The 16,265-nt window shown below is 41.0% G+C and overlaps 1 protein-coding gene across 21 annotated transcripts in view; it reads left to right on the top strand.

Moving 5' to 3' along the window:
- The window catches only part of RBFOX1 (RNA binding fox-1 homolog 1), a 1,274,894-nt gene that overhangs the window by 428,082 nt on the left and 830,547 nt on the right, over positions 1–16,265 (top strand). The window contains exon 1 of one of the 21 annotated variants that reach the window (XM_085591761.1): positions 8,371–8,437. The exons of the other annotated variants lie outside the window; for them this stretch is intronic. Coding sequence (XP_085447887.1) covers positions 8,381–8,437 — 57 coding nt within the window. The 5' untranslated portion in view covers positions 8,371–8,380. Of the gene's footprint in view, positions 1–8,370; positions 8,438–16,265 lie in introns of those variants that run through there. 21 annotated transcript variants of the gene reach the window in all.

The raw sequence follows: 16,265 nt of genomic DNA, 5'->3' as shown, positions 1-16,265 counted from the left end.
AGTTTCTCATTAAACATATTTTGGTTTTGTTGTATCTCCCATTTTTGCTAAGTGGGAAGGTATGAACTTTTCATCATGAAAAATCAACATGACCTTTAGCAAAAATGAGGTGCAAGCATTTCAGCATTTCAATGTTCTGGCATTTCAGTAGAAGACCAAATGAATTTTAACACATAATATATCTTAAAATATGAATAGTGACATGAATCTCTTTCCTTTGCCTGGCTTGAAATTTATTAATAGATTTTGAAGTCATCATGAGAGTTCACCTTTGTAATAATAATAAAAAAAAAAAAAAACTTGAGCTTGAAAAAAACAAAGGGAAATTTTAGGTAAATTCAATTTTTTGTTAATTCCTTGAAGACTCCTTTGTGGTATATAATACATGATTATTGAAAAAACATTTAATTTGCTATTAGCCAGGCCTGAAGTAGTAGAATTTAAATAGGTGTCATTGTCTAAAAATTGGAGAATTTAAAATAGAACTAAATATAATAATAGAATTTAAAATAGAATTTAAAATAGAATTTAAAAGGTGTCATTGTCTAAAAATTGGAGGATTTGGAGTCTGGCAGAGTGGGGTTGGAGGGTAAAGGAGCTCACCCACCCCAGGCCAATACATCTGTTTCTTGGTAGGACAGCTTGTCTGATAGTTATTGGAATAAGCATTAAGTATGCAAAATAATAGGAGGATTTATTTATAAAAACTTTCTGTTCTTCACCGGGGCCTGATTCAGATTTCCTGCTCACACTGAGCTTGATTCAAATGCCCTAAGATGTTTGGGGCATTCAGGATGATGTTTCTGCCATGCTGAACTCAGCTGCAGTGGAAACTCAGATGAATAAGTTGAACAGATTCCTCTTTGTTCCTGTGCTGCTCCTGAGACTCTCTTTGGGAGCAGAAATGGTCACTTACACGTCCTGTTCAAAGCACATGCACTTTGAATTGTAGAGAACCAAGAACAAATTAATGGGAAAACACAGATTCTTTTCCCCCCAAGCTCTAAGAGCTGTGAGGTGTATGGCATACATCACATAACAATAAGTACAGGTAGGGGTAAGTTAATATATAAAGAATAACCTTTGATAATGCATTTGGGTTGGTAGTAATGTCCTAAACTCTAGTGGATAATTGATAGATCTCAGCATTCCCTGTTCTTGCTATGATGTAGGGATTATATATATTTTAAAATAGAATTTCCACCATTTTAGTCTGGTGGAGTTGTGGAAGACTGCAAATAGCATTTCAGTCAGCACTGCTTGGCTGCTCTTCCCAGATGGCTCAGAGCACTTTCCTTCAAAGAAATTCCTGTCACAGAGGTTCCATACACGTCTTAGGCACCAACAATGCATTTCTGTGTCAGCAAAACAGTTCTGACAACTGCAGGCACTGCTTGTGTTTGAGGGCATTCTGAGGAAATAACCTCTGCAGTTAAATGCTTGTAAATTTGCCATTGTGTTGCTCAGTCTGCTGCTTTCACTCCAGGGAGACCTGGCTGCTTTCTGCCAGCTCTGCTGTGACGTGTTGGGTTGGGGTTCCCCGTCCCACGTGTGTCCCTTTGCTGGGGAGGGGGCAGGCTGCCTTTTGTGTCCCCCAAAGCCTGGCTGGGCTCCTGCAGCAGAGCCACCAGCCCTGCCTGCCACATCTGTGGCAATTCCACCCAGAGGAGATGTTGCAAGACAGTGAGTCCCCAGTGGGATGTGATAGAATGGAAGCAGATGGTGAGCTGAGGAGAATTTCAGGGGAGGATTACATTTTCCAGTTACTGTCTCTTTGATTTCACTGTTATTGTCTGATGAATTGTGTCAGATTTGATCCTTCAGATTGAAAAGCTGATCCTCAGTGTGCTCCCAAATGTACAGATAAAGTAAATGGCTGCTGCCAATGTACTGTCTTAGAAACTTAATTTTTTAATGCCTATTAGAAGGGCCTCTCATTCTGTCATAGGTACAGTGATTTCTGCCTCCAGCTAAGGACTTTTTTTTCTGTCGTAGTTTGGGGTGTCAGTAGCCTGCTGGGGTTTGGTACATAACATAGCTGGGTACTCATCATTTATTCCTGGCCAAGGCAAGCAGAAAAGCTTTCTCTTGCCCTGCCTTGCTTGCACAGCTTTCCTGTGGCTGGTTTGTAGTCCCTGATTAGCACTGGGGTCTGCACAGACCTGCTGGAAATCCAGACTGGCAGAGAAGGGAGGCACAGAGGGCTCAGACCCTTCATTTGCAGCCCCAAATGTGAGCCCATCCTGGTGGGAGGGCAGGGCCAGCTCCTGAAGAGCTGATTTAATGCAATTGCATCAAGATGCCCTTTCTACAGTACCAGTTGATGACTTTGATGTGCAACTTAAACAGTTGTACTTTAAAAAGCTTTAAAATGGGAATGAGAAAAAAAGAAAATCAAAACTTCTTTTCAGCACAAGGATATTCTCTGGGTAGACTCTACCTGTTCATTAAAGCAAGATTGATACTTTAAACACCCCAACAGTAGGAAGTCTTTCATATGAATTATGTGGAATCAGGGCTTAAATCTTGGATATAATTAAGCCCTTCTCTAACTATGGCCAAACATTGTTGTGCCTGCCCCTGTAACAGATGTTGCTGGAGTTAATAGGACTTTTTTGTTTCTTACTGCAAAATGGCCATTATTCTCTGCTAACTATACATATAAAAGTATCACCAGAAACAGATATTTTCTGTATCATTCCTTCCTATATCCTTATAGCATGTTCACTCTTGTTCCCTTTCCCCCTCAGTTAAATCCTGCATGTTGATTTCTTCCATTATGGAAGACAATGTTATAGAAGGATTTTGACTCTTTTGAATTGAATTGAGGTCTGAGGAGTGGATAAATCTAAATGAGGTTGAAATTTGTAGTGGATCACAATGACAGCTTTCTGACTGCTTCCTTTTAGTTAGTGTTGGCTCATTCACTCAGGCCTAGAGACTCATAAACCTTGTAGGTGCACATGTAAGTGCAATGAACTTCTCTTCTAGATTGTTGTGGCTGAGCCTCCTTCAGTGTCTTTTAAAAACTCTTATTTCATATATGGCTTTGATCTTCTTCCTGCACAGATGTTGCAGATAACCAGGACATTTGAGCTTCCTACTGCTGTTGCTGTTTGAGCCCTGCAGTTCTGTGCTGGAACATGCTTGGGAAGGGTTCATGTTTAATACTTGTCATGCAAGAATGGTTTAGAAGGATCAGAAGTTTCCAGTAATTCTGAATGTTGGATTTGACTGGCATCTGTTACTTTGTGGAGCCTAAAGAGACAAGAGGTTCACCTCAATAATCAGAGGAATTCTTATCTGTATTTGTGAGAGCCTGGCCAAACACCCCCAGCTGTATCACCTTCAGAGAGGCTGCTCCAGAGGCAGCTCCACTGCTGATTTCACCCCAAAAATGAGGCAGTGAAGGCAGTTCTGTGTAAAAAGAAGGGTAGAGCAGGGACTGTTGGTCATACAGCCTGGCTGGGAAGGAGCAGGGTGTGGATTGATAGGGAGGATTCAGGGCATCAACACCTCATTGTTGTTGGCTTTGCAAACCAGGTTCAGTTCCCTAAAATGTTATTTGTGATAATTCACTTGTGGGGAGTGTTGAAAGGGTTTTGAGACAGGGCTTCTGTAAAAAAAGTGAATTTGGTTCACATCATTACAGCACAGTTCAGAAGGTCACAACCCCCTTAGTTATAAGATCTTTTTGTGACATTGACATTCTCTGGACAGAGAGACATCATTCTGTCTCTCAGGAGAAGCACAGAGAGAAGAAGAGAAAAGTCTTTATCTCTGCTCCTTTGTTCTCCCCATGTGAAATGTGGTGTGGAGATTGTTCACCTGCAGTGATGCTGGGTTGGATTCTGGTGAAGTTGTTTGGGGCCAGTGACCAATGGGATCCAGCTGTGGCTCGGGCTCTCAGCACAGAGTCATGAGTTTGAGTTAGGTAGGTAAGTAAGAAGTAAGTATGTAGAACAGGATAGTCTCTCTTTAAATAGTATATTAATGTAATATAGTATAGTTTTAATAAAGCTATCCTTCAGCCTTCTGATCTAGAACCAGACATCATCATTTCTTCCCTAAAGCTGGGGTCACCTGATTTCCAAGACCTTTTAAGGAGTTATTGACTAATAAAACAGTCCTAACAAGGATATTTATGTTTTTGACCCAAATCTTAACAATTTCATCCTATGGACTCATGCTATAGTGTAAGCTTTCTTAGCCAGTCATGTTGTTACACACAAACCTACGGTACTGCATTCTAAACTCCTTGTATACCTCTGTAACTACTTTTATTTTTTCTTGTATCTTAAACTCTAAAACTCTAAACTTTCCTTCACTTAGCTTAATGTAAATCTTTATGTTAAGCTTTAAACTATAAAGTTTATGTTATGTAAAACTTAAAACTATAAATCCACATTCTTGCTTCTAGCACCTAAGTTTGGAAGCCTTTTCCAAGGTCTCAAATCCTGTGTTTAATTCCAAGCTTTACAGGCTTACAGGCCCAAAGTTCTGAGAGTTCCTTGCATTTTGGATTCCAACAGTTATTTATGAACAGTACACTGCTTATTGGCCCAGGCAGCAATTATTGGAAGGACTGGGGTAAAGACATCAGTATATCCAGGTAGAAGGGCAGATATTTTGCAATTCTCAGCATCTTTAGATACATATGGAAGTCATGCCATGAATGTGCACATCATTCCCGAGTCCCCCCAGGAAAAATGCACCTGCACACAGAGGAATCCTGTCTCACCTGGCTGAACTCAGGTGCACCAAGCTGCACAAACACCATCCTGCATTTCCTGCTCTCACTGGAAAACAGAGGTTCCATGAGCAAAAAAATTAAAAAGGGAAAAAATGCACAAATGAGAAAAATTACACTTATACAAGCACTAGAATTTAACTGCATTTAGATGGGAATGGGTATTTAATTTAAACTTTGATTTATGACTTTATTAATCCAAGTCAGAACTCTTGCTTCTGTGTTGCACCTGGTTTGCATTATTCCTATAGGATGGAAATAATGGAAAAAGTACCCTGAGTTTATTCTCCATAAAGGGAATTTGGGGCTGAATCTGGCCATTTTAGAAGCACTTTCAAACATTTCTATCCCAGCAACCTCCATTCCATGAAAGCCCCACAGGCTGTTAGACAGTTACATGTCTTTTTGTTCCTCTCTAATGAAGCCATAATAAGGCACCAAATCTCTTGGAAATAATTTCTCAAAAATGAAATAGCAAAGCAGTGCTGAGCTGGGCTATTGCAGCCCTGTCAGTGCCGTGTGATAAAGTAGCATAAATACAAATTACACCAGCAGCAACAGGCTTTGGTACACAAAAATAGGAAATGTTACTTTTCTGTGCATTTTTGGTTAAGCATGACTGCTGAGAGCTCTGGGGATTATCCTACATGAATTTCAGGAATGGTGTAGAGCCCACTGAGCTTCTATCTGCTAGGTCCTGTGAAATTAATGGCAGTAGGAGAAGCAGGAGTTTCATCACTTTTGGAAAATACTGGAAAGTGAAATTAAATTGCTACTTTTGAAAGAGTCCAGAGGAGTACAAGGATGTCATGATGACTCCTGGTGACCAGCTGGGCTCTTAAGACATAAATAATTCTCTAAATAGGGATCAAAGTTATATTTCTGGTATTTGAGTTCGGTTTTTTCCCTCCAAAAAGCGATGTGAAAATTGCACATCAGGATTGTCCCTGTGTAATTGAGTATTTCTGTCCCACCTGGGTGTGCTCCTTCCCCTTCCCACACTAAACAAGTCCAGGGGAGCTGAGCCTGGCTCCTCCGAGCGGCCTTGTGCAATCCCAGGGAATGCATCTCACCCCCCTCTCCCTTTGAAAAATAAGGTTCTTTCAAAATCATCAAGTAATGATATTGCTCTAAAAGAATCAAACCATATTTTATCAGCAGGACTCCTCTGAGCAGAGGTTTAATGAGTGTGGAAATACAGGATTTAAAGTGACTGCCTTATAATACTGCACATAAATGCTACTTCCACTTGGCCCATGAATGTTATTTCTCATAGAAATTTCTAAATTAAGTAGTGCAGACTGGTAGAAATATTTTTCTGTGTTTGCATCTTTGTTTTTGAACCTTCTGCCTGAACAAGTTCTTAAATTATGTACTTTTTTTCCTTATCCCGCTGTACATAAATTGTATAGACAAAATCAATACATTTTATTGTGCTATAGTTTGCTATACAATATAAACCTGAAGACCAAAACAAATCAGACATAAATATATACTTTTCAGGAAGCTATAAAAGATGTATGGGATTGATTTCTTTAGCACAGAGAAGAATCTGTAACCTGTTTGTTGAGACAAAATTTCTCTGAGTTGTAGTTGTGAGAGATGGACATAACACTGACCACATAGTGGATGGATGAATTTGTGGAGCTATTTAAATTTGGGAAGTAATATTTTCAGTGGTATTTTTATGTCCTTTCTGTGTCTGTTTAAGTGTTCTCCTCTTCCATTTCTAATTTCACAATTGTTTACCTTTATTAACTTTAATTATAGAGCTTTTATGCCCCCTGTAAAGGGCTTTAGTGGAAAATCAAACCAGACGCTGTAGGAATCAGATTGCTGAAATAAATGAAAAACACCTTGACAGGACCATTTTAAGCCATGTTGTTGAAATAAGTGAAAATAGAAAAAAAGCAATAACTCAACCCTCAGAAAACCATGGGTACAAATAGAATTCAGCTGTATTAATTTATTGTGGGAAAATCTTTGATATTTATGTAGTTTATGAATGCACTGAAAAACTAAGGAGAGTGGTGAAAACGTGTAGCTTGGTGATGAAGTTAAAATAAAACAGCTGATGCTGTTCCTCTGCAGGACAGAAACATTCCCCTCGTGTGGAAAATGCTAATGATCCTTGAGGAAAATGGATTTGTGACTGTGAGTGAGTGGGTGGACAGTGGGACTGTTGGGTTGCTGATAAATGACAGAGGCCAGAGCACTCAGAGATGGAGCAGGGAGAGCCCACAGCTCCTGTGAGGGTGAAACTGAGCCTGGCAATGGCTCTGCTGAGCAGCCAGAGCAGGGATGTGGGGGTTTCATAAAGGATTTCCTCAGCTGGCCGTGGGAGGGAGGAGGAAGCACCACTGATGGGAATTCTTTTGCTGGAGGAGAGCGTAGGGGAGGGGGAATGCATGGGACTGTGGTGGAAAGATGAACTGCTGCACAGATTTGCTGTTCAGTGCAAAAATCCCAGGCCTGGCTTATGTTAGGACTCTGAGGAAATGTTAATTGATATGTGACACATTTCTACAAGCATTACTGCTTAGTGTCACTCAAACAAGGCTGCTCAAATTCTGCCCTCAGCCTGCAGTGCAACACACAAACCTGAGGGACAGGTAACAAGGTGTAAGTGATTTAAGGGTTTAAGGGCAACTGAGACTGTGCAGCAGGAGAAATTAGTTTAATTATGAAGTCTGAAGTCTTTAAAGAGGGGAGGGAGGGAGGGAGGGAGGGAATGGAAGGAAGGAAAAGAATGGAAGGAAGGAAAGGAATGGAAGGAAAAGGAAGGAAGGAAAAGGAAGGAAGGAAATGAAAGGAATGGAAGGAAAGGAATGGAAGGAAGAAGGAAATGGAAAGAAGAAGGAAATGGAAGGAAGAAGGAAGGAAGGAAGGAAGGACATGGAAGGAAGGAAGGAAGGACATGGAAGGAAGGAAGGAAGGAAGGAAGGAAGGAAGGAAGGAAATGGAAGGAAGGAAATGGAAGGAAGGAAGGAAGGAAATGGAAGGAAGGAAGGAAGAAAATGCAAGGAAGGAAGGAAAGAAAGTTGGTTCCTGTGTTTTAGGTGCTGGATGCAAGCAGGTGGATTCTGTGTCATACTGAAAGGATAAAGATCTTTTGTGGAGTCATGGGGAGACATTTATATTTAAAGAATCTCTTAATAGACCACCCTGATCTCAGTAACTAATAGAGACATTAATAATAATATGACAAAATGGTGCTTTCTTTGTAAAGCGGAATGCATTTCTGTTGTTAACAGCTTATTTTTCTTAAAGACAAAAATAGATCCTGCTGCACCTTTTTGACCATGACATTGTGTGTTTTGTTCAATCCTTTAGTATTTCTGAGAAATGTTGAAGCCAGCTTACTCCTTTCAGCTTGTTCTTAATGTTAGTTTCCCATTTTCTAAGATTTTATTGGAAAGAGGCAAAAACCCTGAGAAAAACCTTGAGAATATGGAACTTTAATTATCAGTATGCAATCCAGATTTAGAGGGCTTCTTTCAGTATGTATTTTTTTACCAAGCTGTGAACCTCAGTTAATTTTAGAAAGTCTGATGAACTAAAATAGATGTCCTCTGCTTGAAAGTCAGATGATTCAGTTGAACCACAGACCCCTGAGCTCTTCAGGGCTGCATGGCTGTGGAGGCTCTGACTTTTAAAATGCGTGTTAATTGTGGAAATGGAAATCAGGTATGTTTGGGGATCTTTTTCCGCCTCTTGAAACATTTTTCTGCAGTATGCTTTGAATTTTTATTGAAAATCTGTGAAGGTATAACCTTCGTGTTAATAGTTAGTGATTTGAACAGATTGAGGAATTTCTGGGGATTAGTTGCCTCCTTTGGCCCATGGTAAGATATGGGCAGGGCTCTGAGTTACTCTGTCTTACCAAAGTGGTTTTGTCACAAGGAGAAAACAAAAGGAGAACTCATGTTTCCCCCCTCGCACAGACCCTGAATATCAGGCTAGCCCAGAGATCCGAGGCTGTGAGCAGAGGAACATCAGGAGATGGCAAAGATTTCCAAAAGAGACTCTTACCCCGATATATGTTGGTTCAGCTCTCTTTATTCTGTGTTGTCCATGTGGAGAGCGGGGCAAAAGAGAACAAACAGGAAATGTCAGGGATCTATATAGACTTTAGACAAGATGGGCTTCCCTGGCTCTCTGCCAGCCCCATTGGGGCAGGAAGGAGGGGTCCAGGGTTATCTGATCAGAGTCACAGGGTCCCGGGGAAGGGGGCACAGAGTGCCCATGGGCTCACTATAACACCTCCCCCTTATTTGTTAAACAAGGTTACAGGAATTCACTGGGCTCGATTCAACCCTGAGTGTGGGTTTCCCACCTACAGCTGGTGGCGTGGTCAGACCTCCTCAGGTTAGCCAACTCTATGTGGTTGACTTCTGAGGCAGAAGGTATGAGACCCTTGACAGCCTTGAAAGTCAAGTGATGCAGGGTCCCAAACGCCAAGGTTACAAGGAACAAAATAACAAGGAGTAACAAAATTGATCTAACTATAGATGTCCACCACCCCGTGAATCCCCAGCCCTTAAACATTCTTTTCAGCATTTGCAGGATGACAACTTGGACAGGGTTCATCACAGGGTTGCATGGGAGGTAGGTTTTCTCTAAAAGGGAGACACAAACATTTTAAGAACATATTAAAGTTTCTGTTTCTGCCAGAAGGAATTCACGCTTGGGAACGTTCCTCTTCTTCCATCCGGCGGCATCTTCTCTTTGCAGCATCAGCTACTTGCTTCTTGTCCCCTTCTGTCTGACCTGGATTCTTGGGGACAAAAGGTTTCACCCACTTCTGCGGAATCCACCGAGGGCCTGAGGGAGTAGCTACACACGCATAGCCACGACCCCAGGTTACAAGTTCATAGGGACCCTTGGTTTCCCAAGTTTCTGGATCCCTAATCAAGACCGGGGGATGCTGAGACAATTTGAACTGGTTGCCACTGTTAAAGTGACGTACAACAGGTGGACTCATGTTTTCAAATGAACAGTTCAGAAAATTGATGGTAAACATGGCTTTACAGAGCCTCTCTTGTGGAGACATCCACGGAGCTGAACTGTTTTGTTTCTTCAATACCTGTTTGAGCATCTGGTGTGCACACTCGACTACAGAGAACCAGGATTTAAAAAGAAAAAAAAAAAATCTAGTTTGAAGCATCCCCAAAGCCATTCCTGTCATGTCTGAGACCTCCATCCCTCCAAGGTGTCAGAAATTGGCTTTTCAGAGTTTGTTGCCTGATATCCAAAGCTCGTGCTGTCTGTTTGTCCTGCTAACTAGCACAGGAATTGAATGTTCAGCACATCCAGAAGTCATTCTGGGATTTGTTACTTGTTTATTTGGGCTTGTGCCTGGGGAATGGCAGCCTCCAATTTGTAATCTGAACCTGCAAGAAGCTGGGATGAAGGTTCTCACTTTTTTCTCTTCTGTCATTATTCTTATTAGGCAGCCTTTGAAACTTAGAACAATGACTTAGTGAGTTCCCACCAGATTTTTTAGGGGGGGACAGGGGGAACCATTGAAGTTTAAAAGGAAAAAGAAAGGAAAAGTCTTCATAAAAAAAAAAAATCTGATCCTAAAAGAGAGACAGCACACATGCAAGGCTGAATGGATGCACATTCCATCACACATACAAAGTCTCTTCCAAGTCTTTGTACATATCTGAATCTGGCTCCAGTTCTCCCAGCAGATTTTTCATTTGGACCCTGTTGTAGTCTCAGGCCCTCAGCACAAGAGCACTTTGGAATCAGATATCTGAAAAGCATCATGATGGGAAAAGATTATTTACAAACACGGCTTTAAAATATAGAATGGGATGTTTTATATAGAAAATAAAGTGTCACCACACTGGAGATATTTCAAGAAGCCTCATCTTATCTGTTTTGTTTTGTAGAAATGATTCAGTGTTTGTGGTAACATCACAAGTACAATGTGGCTTCCACTGAATTTGTATTTTGAGACACTGAATGCAATCTACTGTGCATGAGTAAATTCAGTCTATCCAGATCAAAATTAGAGGAAGTTTCATATTCCTTTAGTGGAATGCTTTAACGGACAAGGCACTGTTAAATAGCAAAGCTTCAGAACACAGAATTTGGGTACATCACTATAGGAGTGTGGGGGAAATACAGCAGAGCAGCATTCAGGCATGAACTGGATTTACTGGCAGTCCCATGATGTGCAATCCTTTACTCCCAATACAGCTGGAGGTGTCTGGATATCATGCATGCTCCTAAATGCTGCATAAAAATGAGGGGTGCACATGGAATATAGAGGTACCTGGGTTTTTCTGTATGATGTGTTGTGCTTTGAGCATGCAGTACAGAACAAACAAAATATTACCCCTTAAATTGCCACAAATTCAAGACAAATATTTCTGTCAATAATAAGTTTTCCAAGACAGTTTTCACGACATATAATCATGCCTTTTGGCTGCAGACTGCTACGTTTTCAAGCACGGGTAGCTAAATCTAAAGTGTGCTCTGTTTCATTTGCTTTTTATGAAAGGTAAAACTTTGGTTCCTAAAGTAGTGTTCACACATGCAGATGAAGACATCACTTGAATTTTCCTCTGAAGAACCTGGTGAGACACTAGAAAGCAAAAGATAAATTTTAGAGACAGTTGGAGCATATACAATTCTCTTGTTATAAATTGGTTTTGTATCACAAATAGTTTCCTGAATTCTACCCTGTATTCATTCATTAACAACATTTTAGCCCATAAAAGCTTCAAAGCCACAAAACCAGCAAGGTTTTGGCTGCCTGAGTAGCACAAAGGCCAGAGAAGTGAGGGGATTTCACTGGTCTCTGACACACAGCACCTGTGGTTCCTCCTCCTCTTGGTGTCTGGCTGCACCTGCCTGGGGCTGTGTTCCTGGCACTGCCTTGCACCCAAAGCCTATTCTAAATCTGCTAACAGCACTCATTGTAATTAATGTGTATTACTTAATTGGGATTCGTGTAATTATTATTTTAAACTCCTTTACATGTCCTGATTTGAATTTTCAATTTAGAAAACAGATATTCAGACCTTCGATCTGATTCCCTTTGGGTGGCTGTGGATGGAGCATACATTTTAATGTTTCAGGTTATTTGTATGCAACAGGATTTTCCCAATCTAGACTCCTGAATCAATGCTAGTGTTTTTCTGTGCAAAGTTACAGGCAGTCCAGGATAATATATTTTAATTTGTAAAACCTATGTTTAGTCACACAATAAAACTATTTAGATTTGACATTCTTTAACAAAATATGTACAAAATACTTTTTCTTACAAAGTACAAGTGCAAGACAGATTTCTATGGATTTTTACATTCTATGCATTTTTACATGCATTCTGTTAATAAAAACATCTTGCTGTACATGTATACATTTTTTATTACTTGTTCTTTATTTCAGAAAAGTGATTATATCAATTTTAGACATCACCTTGTTGAGATTCCAAGAAAGGTGTAAGGCTAGGATGGTAGGAAGTGATGAAACAGGAATGACTTAAAGAGAATGGACAAACTTTCTACTTGGCTGCAACCTCTAGGAGCTCATGACAGCTGATACTGCAATATTCATTTTCTTTAAAGGTATGGGGGTGTCACTGGCCTGGGGAGGTGTTTCCCTCAGGAATGGTTTCAGTCCTGGTGTTCTGACAACTTGGCTCTGGTGAGAGTCAATATTATTTTAAAGTAGGCCATGAAACATCAACAGGATCTTATCCAGAGGCACCAGGCCTGCCCAGTGTATAAAATAATAAGGCAGACACTATTTTAACACAATAATTTGGACAGCCTTACTTTGTTCAATGTATCTCCAAATGTTTGGCATGGTATAATTATCTATATTCTGTTACTGAAAGGCTAAGTGTGTCTCATGAAGAGAATCTCAAAAAGATTTTAATTAAGTTAAACTAAAATAAGAACTGAAGTATAGAAAGTGCTCTAAAGAATCTTTAATATCAAGATAAGCTCATAGCATCTTCTTAAATAGAAGTTAATACAGGCAGGTTTTTATTCCTTCACTGAAGAAAATTAAAACAGAATTGTGCATTTGGTTTTAGATGTCTGAGTGCCTGGCTCCTTTCAAATCCTGTTTTCTTCCTGTGTTTCTCTCAAGCAGACAGGGAATGAGCCAAGTCTCTGTGCAGCTCTAGCTCTGACATCTCCCAGCAAACAGAGTTTCCTTATTGCTGAGAAGCTCTGGTTACTTGCCCTTGATGCAAAGAAAATGAGAATATTCCTTATGGAATGTGAGGATAGCCCCTGCTCAGTCTGGTACCATGGGAGCAGCTTGCTCACAGTGACATGTGAATGCAATTTGTTCAGCTTAACTCAGGGCACCATGCATTCACTGTGCCCTGGTGGCATCTCAGGGCAGTGAGGGACCTGGTGCCATCACCCCCTTGCCAGGGGTGCCCCACCAGCAATCCTGGAATGCCCTGCAAAGGGAGCCACGCTGGGAGAGATCATTCAGATGCCTTCTACAGCAGCAGGAATTTGCAGGCCTTTGGTTTGCAGCCTGGAGAACTTGGGGAGTGCCTGCAGCTTGTCAATGCTCCGTGGTCCAGCAACTCCAGCAGCTCCTGCATCCCAGAAACCACCCGGAGCTCCCGGGGCTTCAGCCTCAGCCTGGATGCATGTCCCGTGTTCCCCATGCCTGGATGGATGTCTTGTGCTTCCCCTGCCATCCACAGGGCAGCGTTTACACTTCCAGAGTGGGGCACACACAGCTCAGCTCCTCTCCTGTCCCTGTCCCCACGTGCCAGTGGCTGTGCCCTGCCCCGTGCTCAGCCCGACGGCTCCTTGGCCTTTTGCTTCCCCTTCTCGCTGCTGCTCCTGCTGCCTGGACATCTGCTCCTAAAACCCGAGTTTTTCTCTTCCTTTTTCCCCTGGCCTTGATGAATGGCCTACATCCCAGTGCCAAAGCTCACCTTTTTCTTAGCAGAGGGTGATGGATGGAGCAGGAGAAGCAGTGGAGCAGGTTCTGTGTCCTGACAGCCTCGGCTGCTGCCGGGGCTCCCCCCCAGGGACTGAATTCTGTGCAGAAATTCAGATCCTACCAAGCTACCCAGAAACCAAGTGGGATTTTGAGACTCCTACTGCACAGTCTGAATATCTCTTAAAAATAGCAAGCCCGAAGTGCTCTGTTGATTTTCTGTCATGGAATGCTTTGAAGGGCAAATACTCTTTTTTTGTTTTGCACAGATAGCATAATTTTGGTGGATGAACTCAGCATTATCAAATACGAGTTCATATGATTTTTTTTATTTTAAATGTTAAAATATAAGATGAAATACCATTAATATTCTTGGTTCAAAAACCTTAATTATTCCTACATTGCTCTACTAACATTTAAAAATGCTATTTTCCTTTAACATGCTTCCTATACATTTTTACTCGTAAAATGAATGCAACAATAACCTTTTTGAAAGACTATCTAGTTAAATTAGTTGTACTTTTAAATATAATGAGTCCTTAAGGCCAGGTTTTCAAGCCCTTTGTCAAGGTGGCTCACTTAGATCAGGGGACTCATGCCAGACAACAGCTACAGAAGATCTGAATAGAAAGGTGAAAGCAGTTGTTTATGAAAATTTGTAGTCTAAATTTAGGCAGACAAGGGGAAAAAATCAAGGGTGACTGAAAGAGAATAGATATCTAAGTGATACTGACTTTAACAGGTTCCTAATCATGAAGACATACGATAGATAGAAATGTGCTGGCAGAAGTTAATGGCTTTGAAAAGAAAAGACCAAATGTACAGTAATACCCTTGAAAGTGCTGACTTCATGAGTCAACATTTAAATGGGAGCCTGTCTTGCTGCTAAATAGCTTTTCAACTTCTTTCTTATCATAGGAGTCCTTAATTAAAATAGTTCAAAAGAGCTGGGTCATAAAACTGCATTGGGTTTTTTTTTGTACTGAAAAGAATTTCTGCACTCAGCAAGACTTCATCAGTTCTCAAAACTTAGCAGTTGAGTCAATAGTCTTCTTTTCACTCCGGTGAACTACACGTTGAAAATGCCATAAGCAATTATTTAATCTCTGTAACTGGGGGTTAGTTCAGGACCACAGTGGGCTAATTAAAAAGTGCTTCAGTGTGTCATTGATTTGTTGGTATGACCACTAAGTCCTGCTTTACCCTGCCTTGCTTTGAAGCAGGCAATGCTGCCAGCCAAGCTCGCTGCACAAACACTGAAGGTTTGAGCCAAATGTTTCTGTCGTGCAGTTTGTCAGGTCAGGGAGGGAAGGGGAGACTCAAGAAAGAGCAGAAAACAGAGAAGAGATTTAATGCACGGGGAAAGCAAGGTCTGTGATATTGGCTTGAAATACCTGTTCCATCAGTCAGGCTTGCAGGATTCTGGAGGAAGGGGTGCTGTTCTCTCTGTAAGGCCTTGCAGGGAGGGCTGCACTGCCAGCACCAAGCACGGCGTTTCTGTGATCTATTTGCTTGTCAAAACATCAACATCACCAATTCATTGCTGTGCCTCGGGAATGACCTCCTCTTAGCCCTGCTCTCTGCAGTTTGCAGTTTCATTCATTTGTCATGTTGCAATCCTGTTTCTGGTTTAAATTTCCACTTCTGTTGAAGACATAAGTCCAAGTAGCAGAGTGAAAAATCCCATAACCTCATTCATAACTGTTGTGACCTTTAATTCAGAAGCCATGGCTCTGGAATAGCTGCAGTTAATAGTCTTTTTAAGAGGTCTAGTCAGGCTTTGTCTGAAGATTCATATAGAAATGTTGATTGGAAAATTGATAAGACTCATGGGGAAAGTGAATTGGAAAATAGAAAGCTCAACATTTTAGGGTTTTTTTTATTATTATTTTGATTCAGCTGCTTGTTCTGATCCTGCTCTGTAGTTTTTTTGTGCTTTATTGTAGGACATGAAGGCAGTTAGGTGAGTCTGGTGTCATGGGAGGATATTATCAACTCCCAGGCAAGTAAACTGAATGACAGCAACAATGATGTAAAGCTAATCAGGTCAAATATTTTGCTTTTTAAACATTTATATTTCTGTAAAATATGTTCTCTGCATGAAGCTGCTGCCCACCAGAATACCCTTGCTCATTCACTATTAAAACAGTTTCCCTAGGGAAAAAACCCAGTTGACAGTTTTTACCCTGCTACCACTATTGAGAAATAAGATGTCTAGCCCACAGTAATTTATACTGAACTGCTGTGAGCAATTGTTGAGGGGGGGCTGTAAAAATCCCCCTCTGATTGTCTCTGCATTTCTGGACTCTTTGCAATCAGGGTAGCAGCTCATGCAGAACACAACCTTCCTTCTGCTTTGGAGTCAGATCTGTGCCTGACTGATTACAAACCCAATTAGCTATCTTCTGGAGGCTAGGATAAACTCCAGATATTCCATCCTGGAGGATTTCAGAACATTGAGTATACGAATGGCTGAAAAAGTATAAAACTAAATTAAGAGCTCAAGTTGCCTTGTCTCCTCAAAATTCCTGTCTTGGTATTTAGAATTCTATTTACACCCAAACCAGCTCCACTGCTGAAGGAA

The sequence above is a fragment of the Lonchura striata genome, chromosome 14 (genome assembly GCF_050655825.1).
Source record: "Lonchura striata isolate lonStrDom1 chromosome 14, ASM5065582v1, whole genome shotgun sequence".
Classification (NCBI taxonomy): domain Eukaryota; kingdom Metazoa; phylum Chordata; class Aves; order Passeriformes; family Estrildidae; genus Lonchura; species Lonchura striata.
The sequence above is the reverse complement of the archived record's forward strand: the minus strand, read 5'-3'. Positions and strand labels throughout refer to the sequence as shown.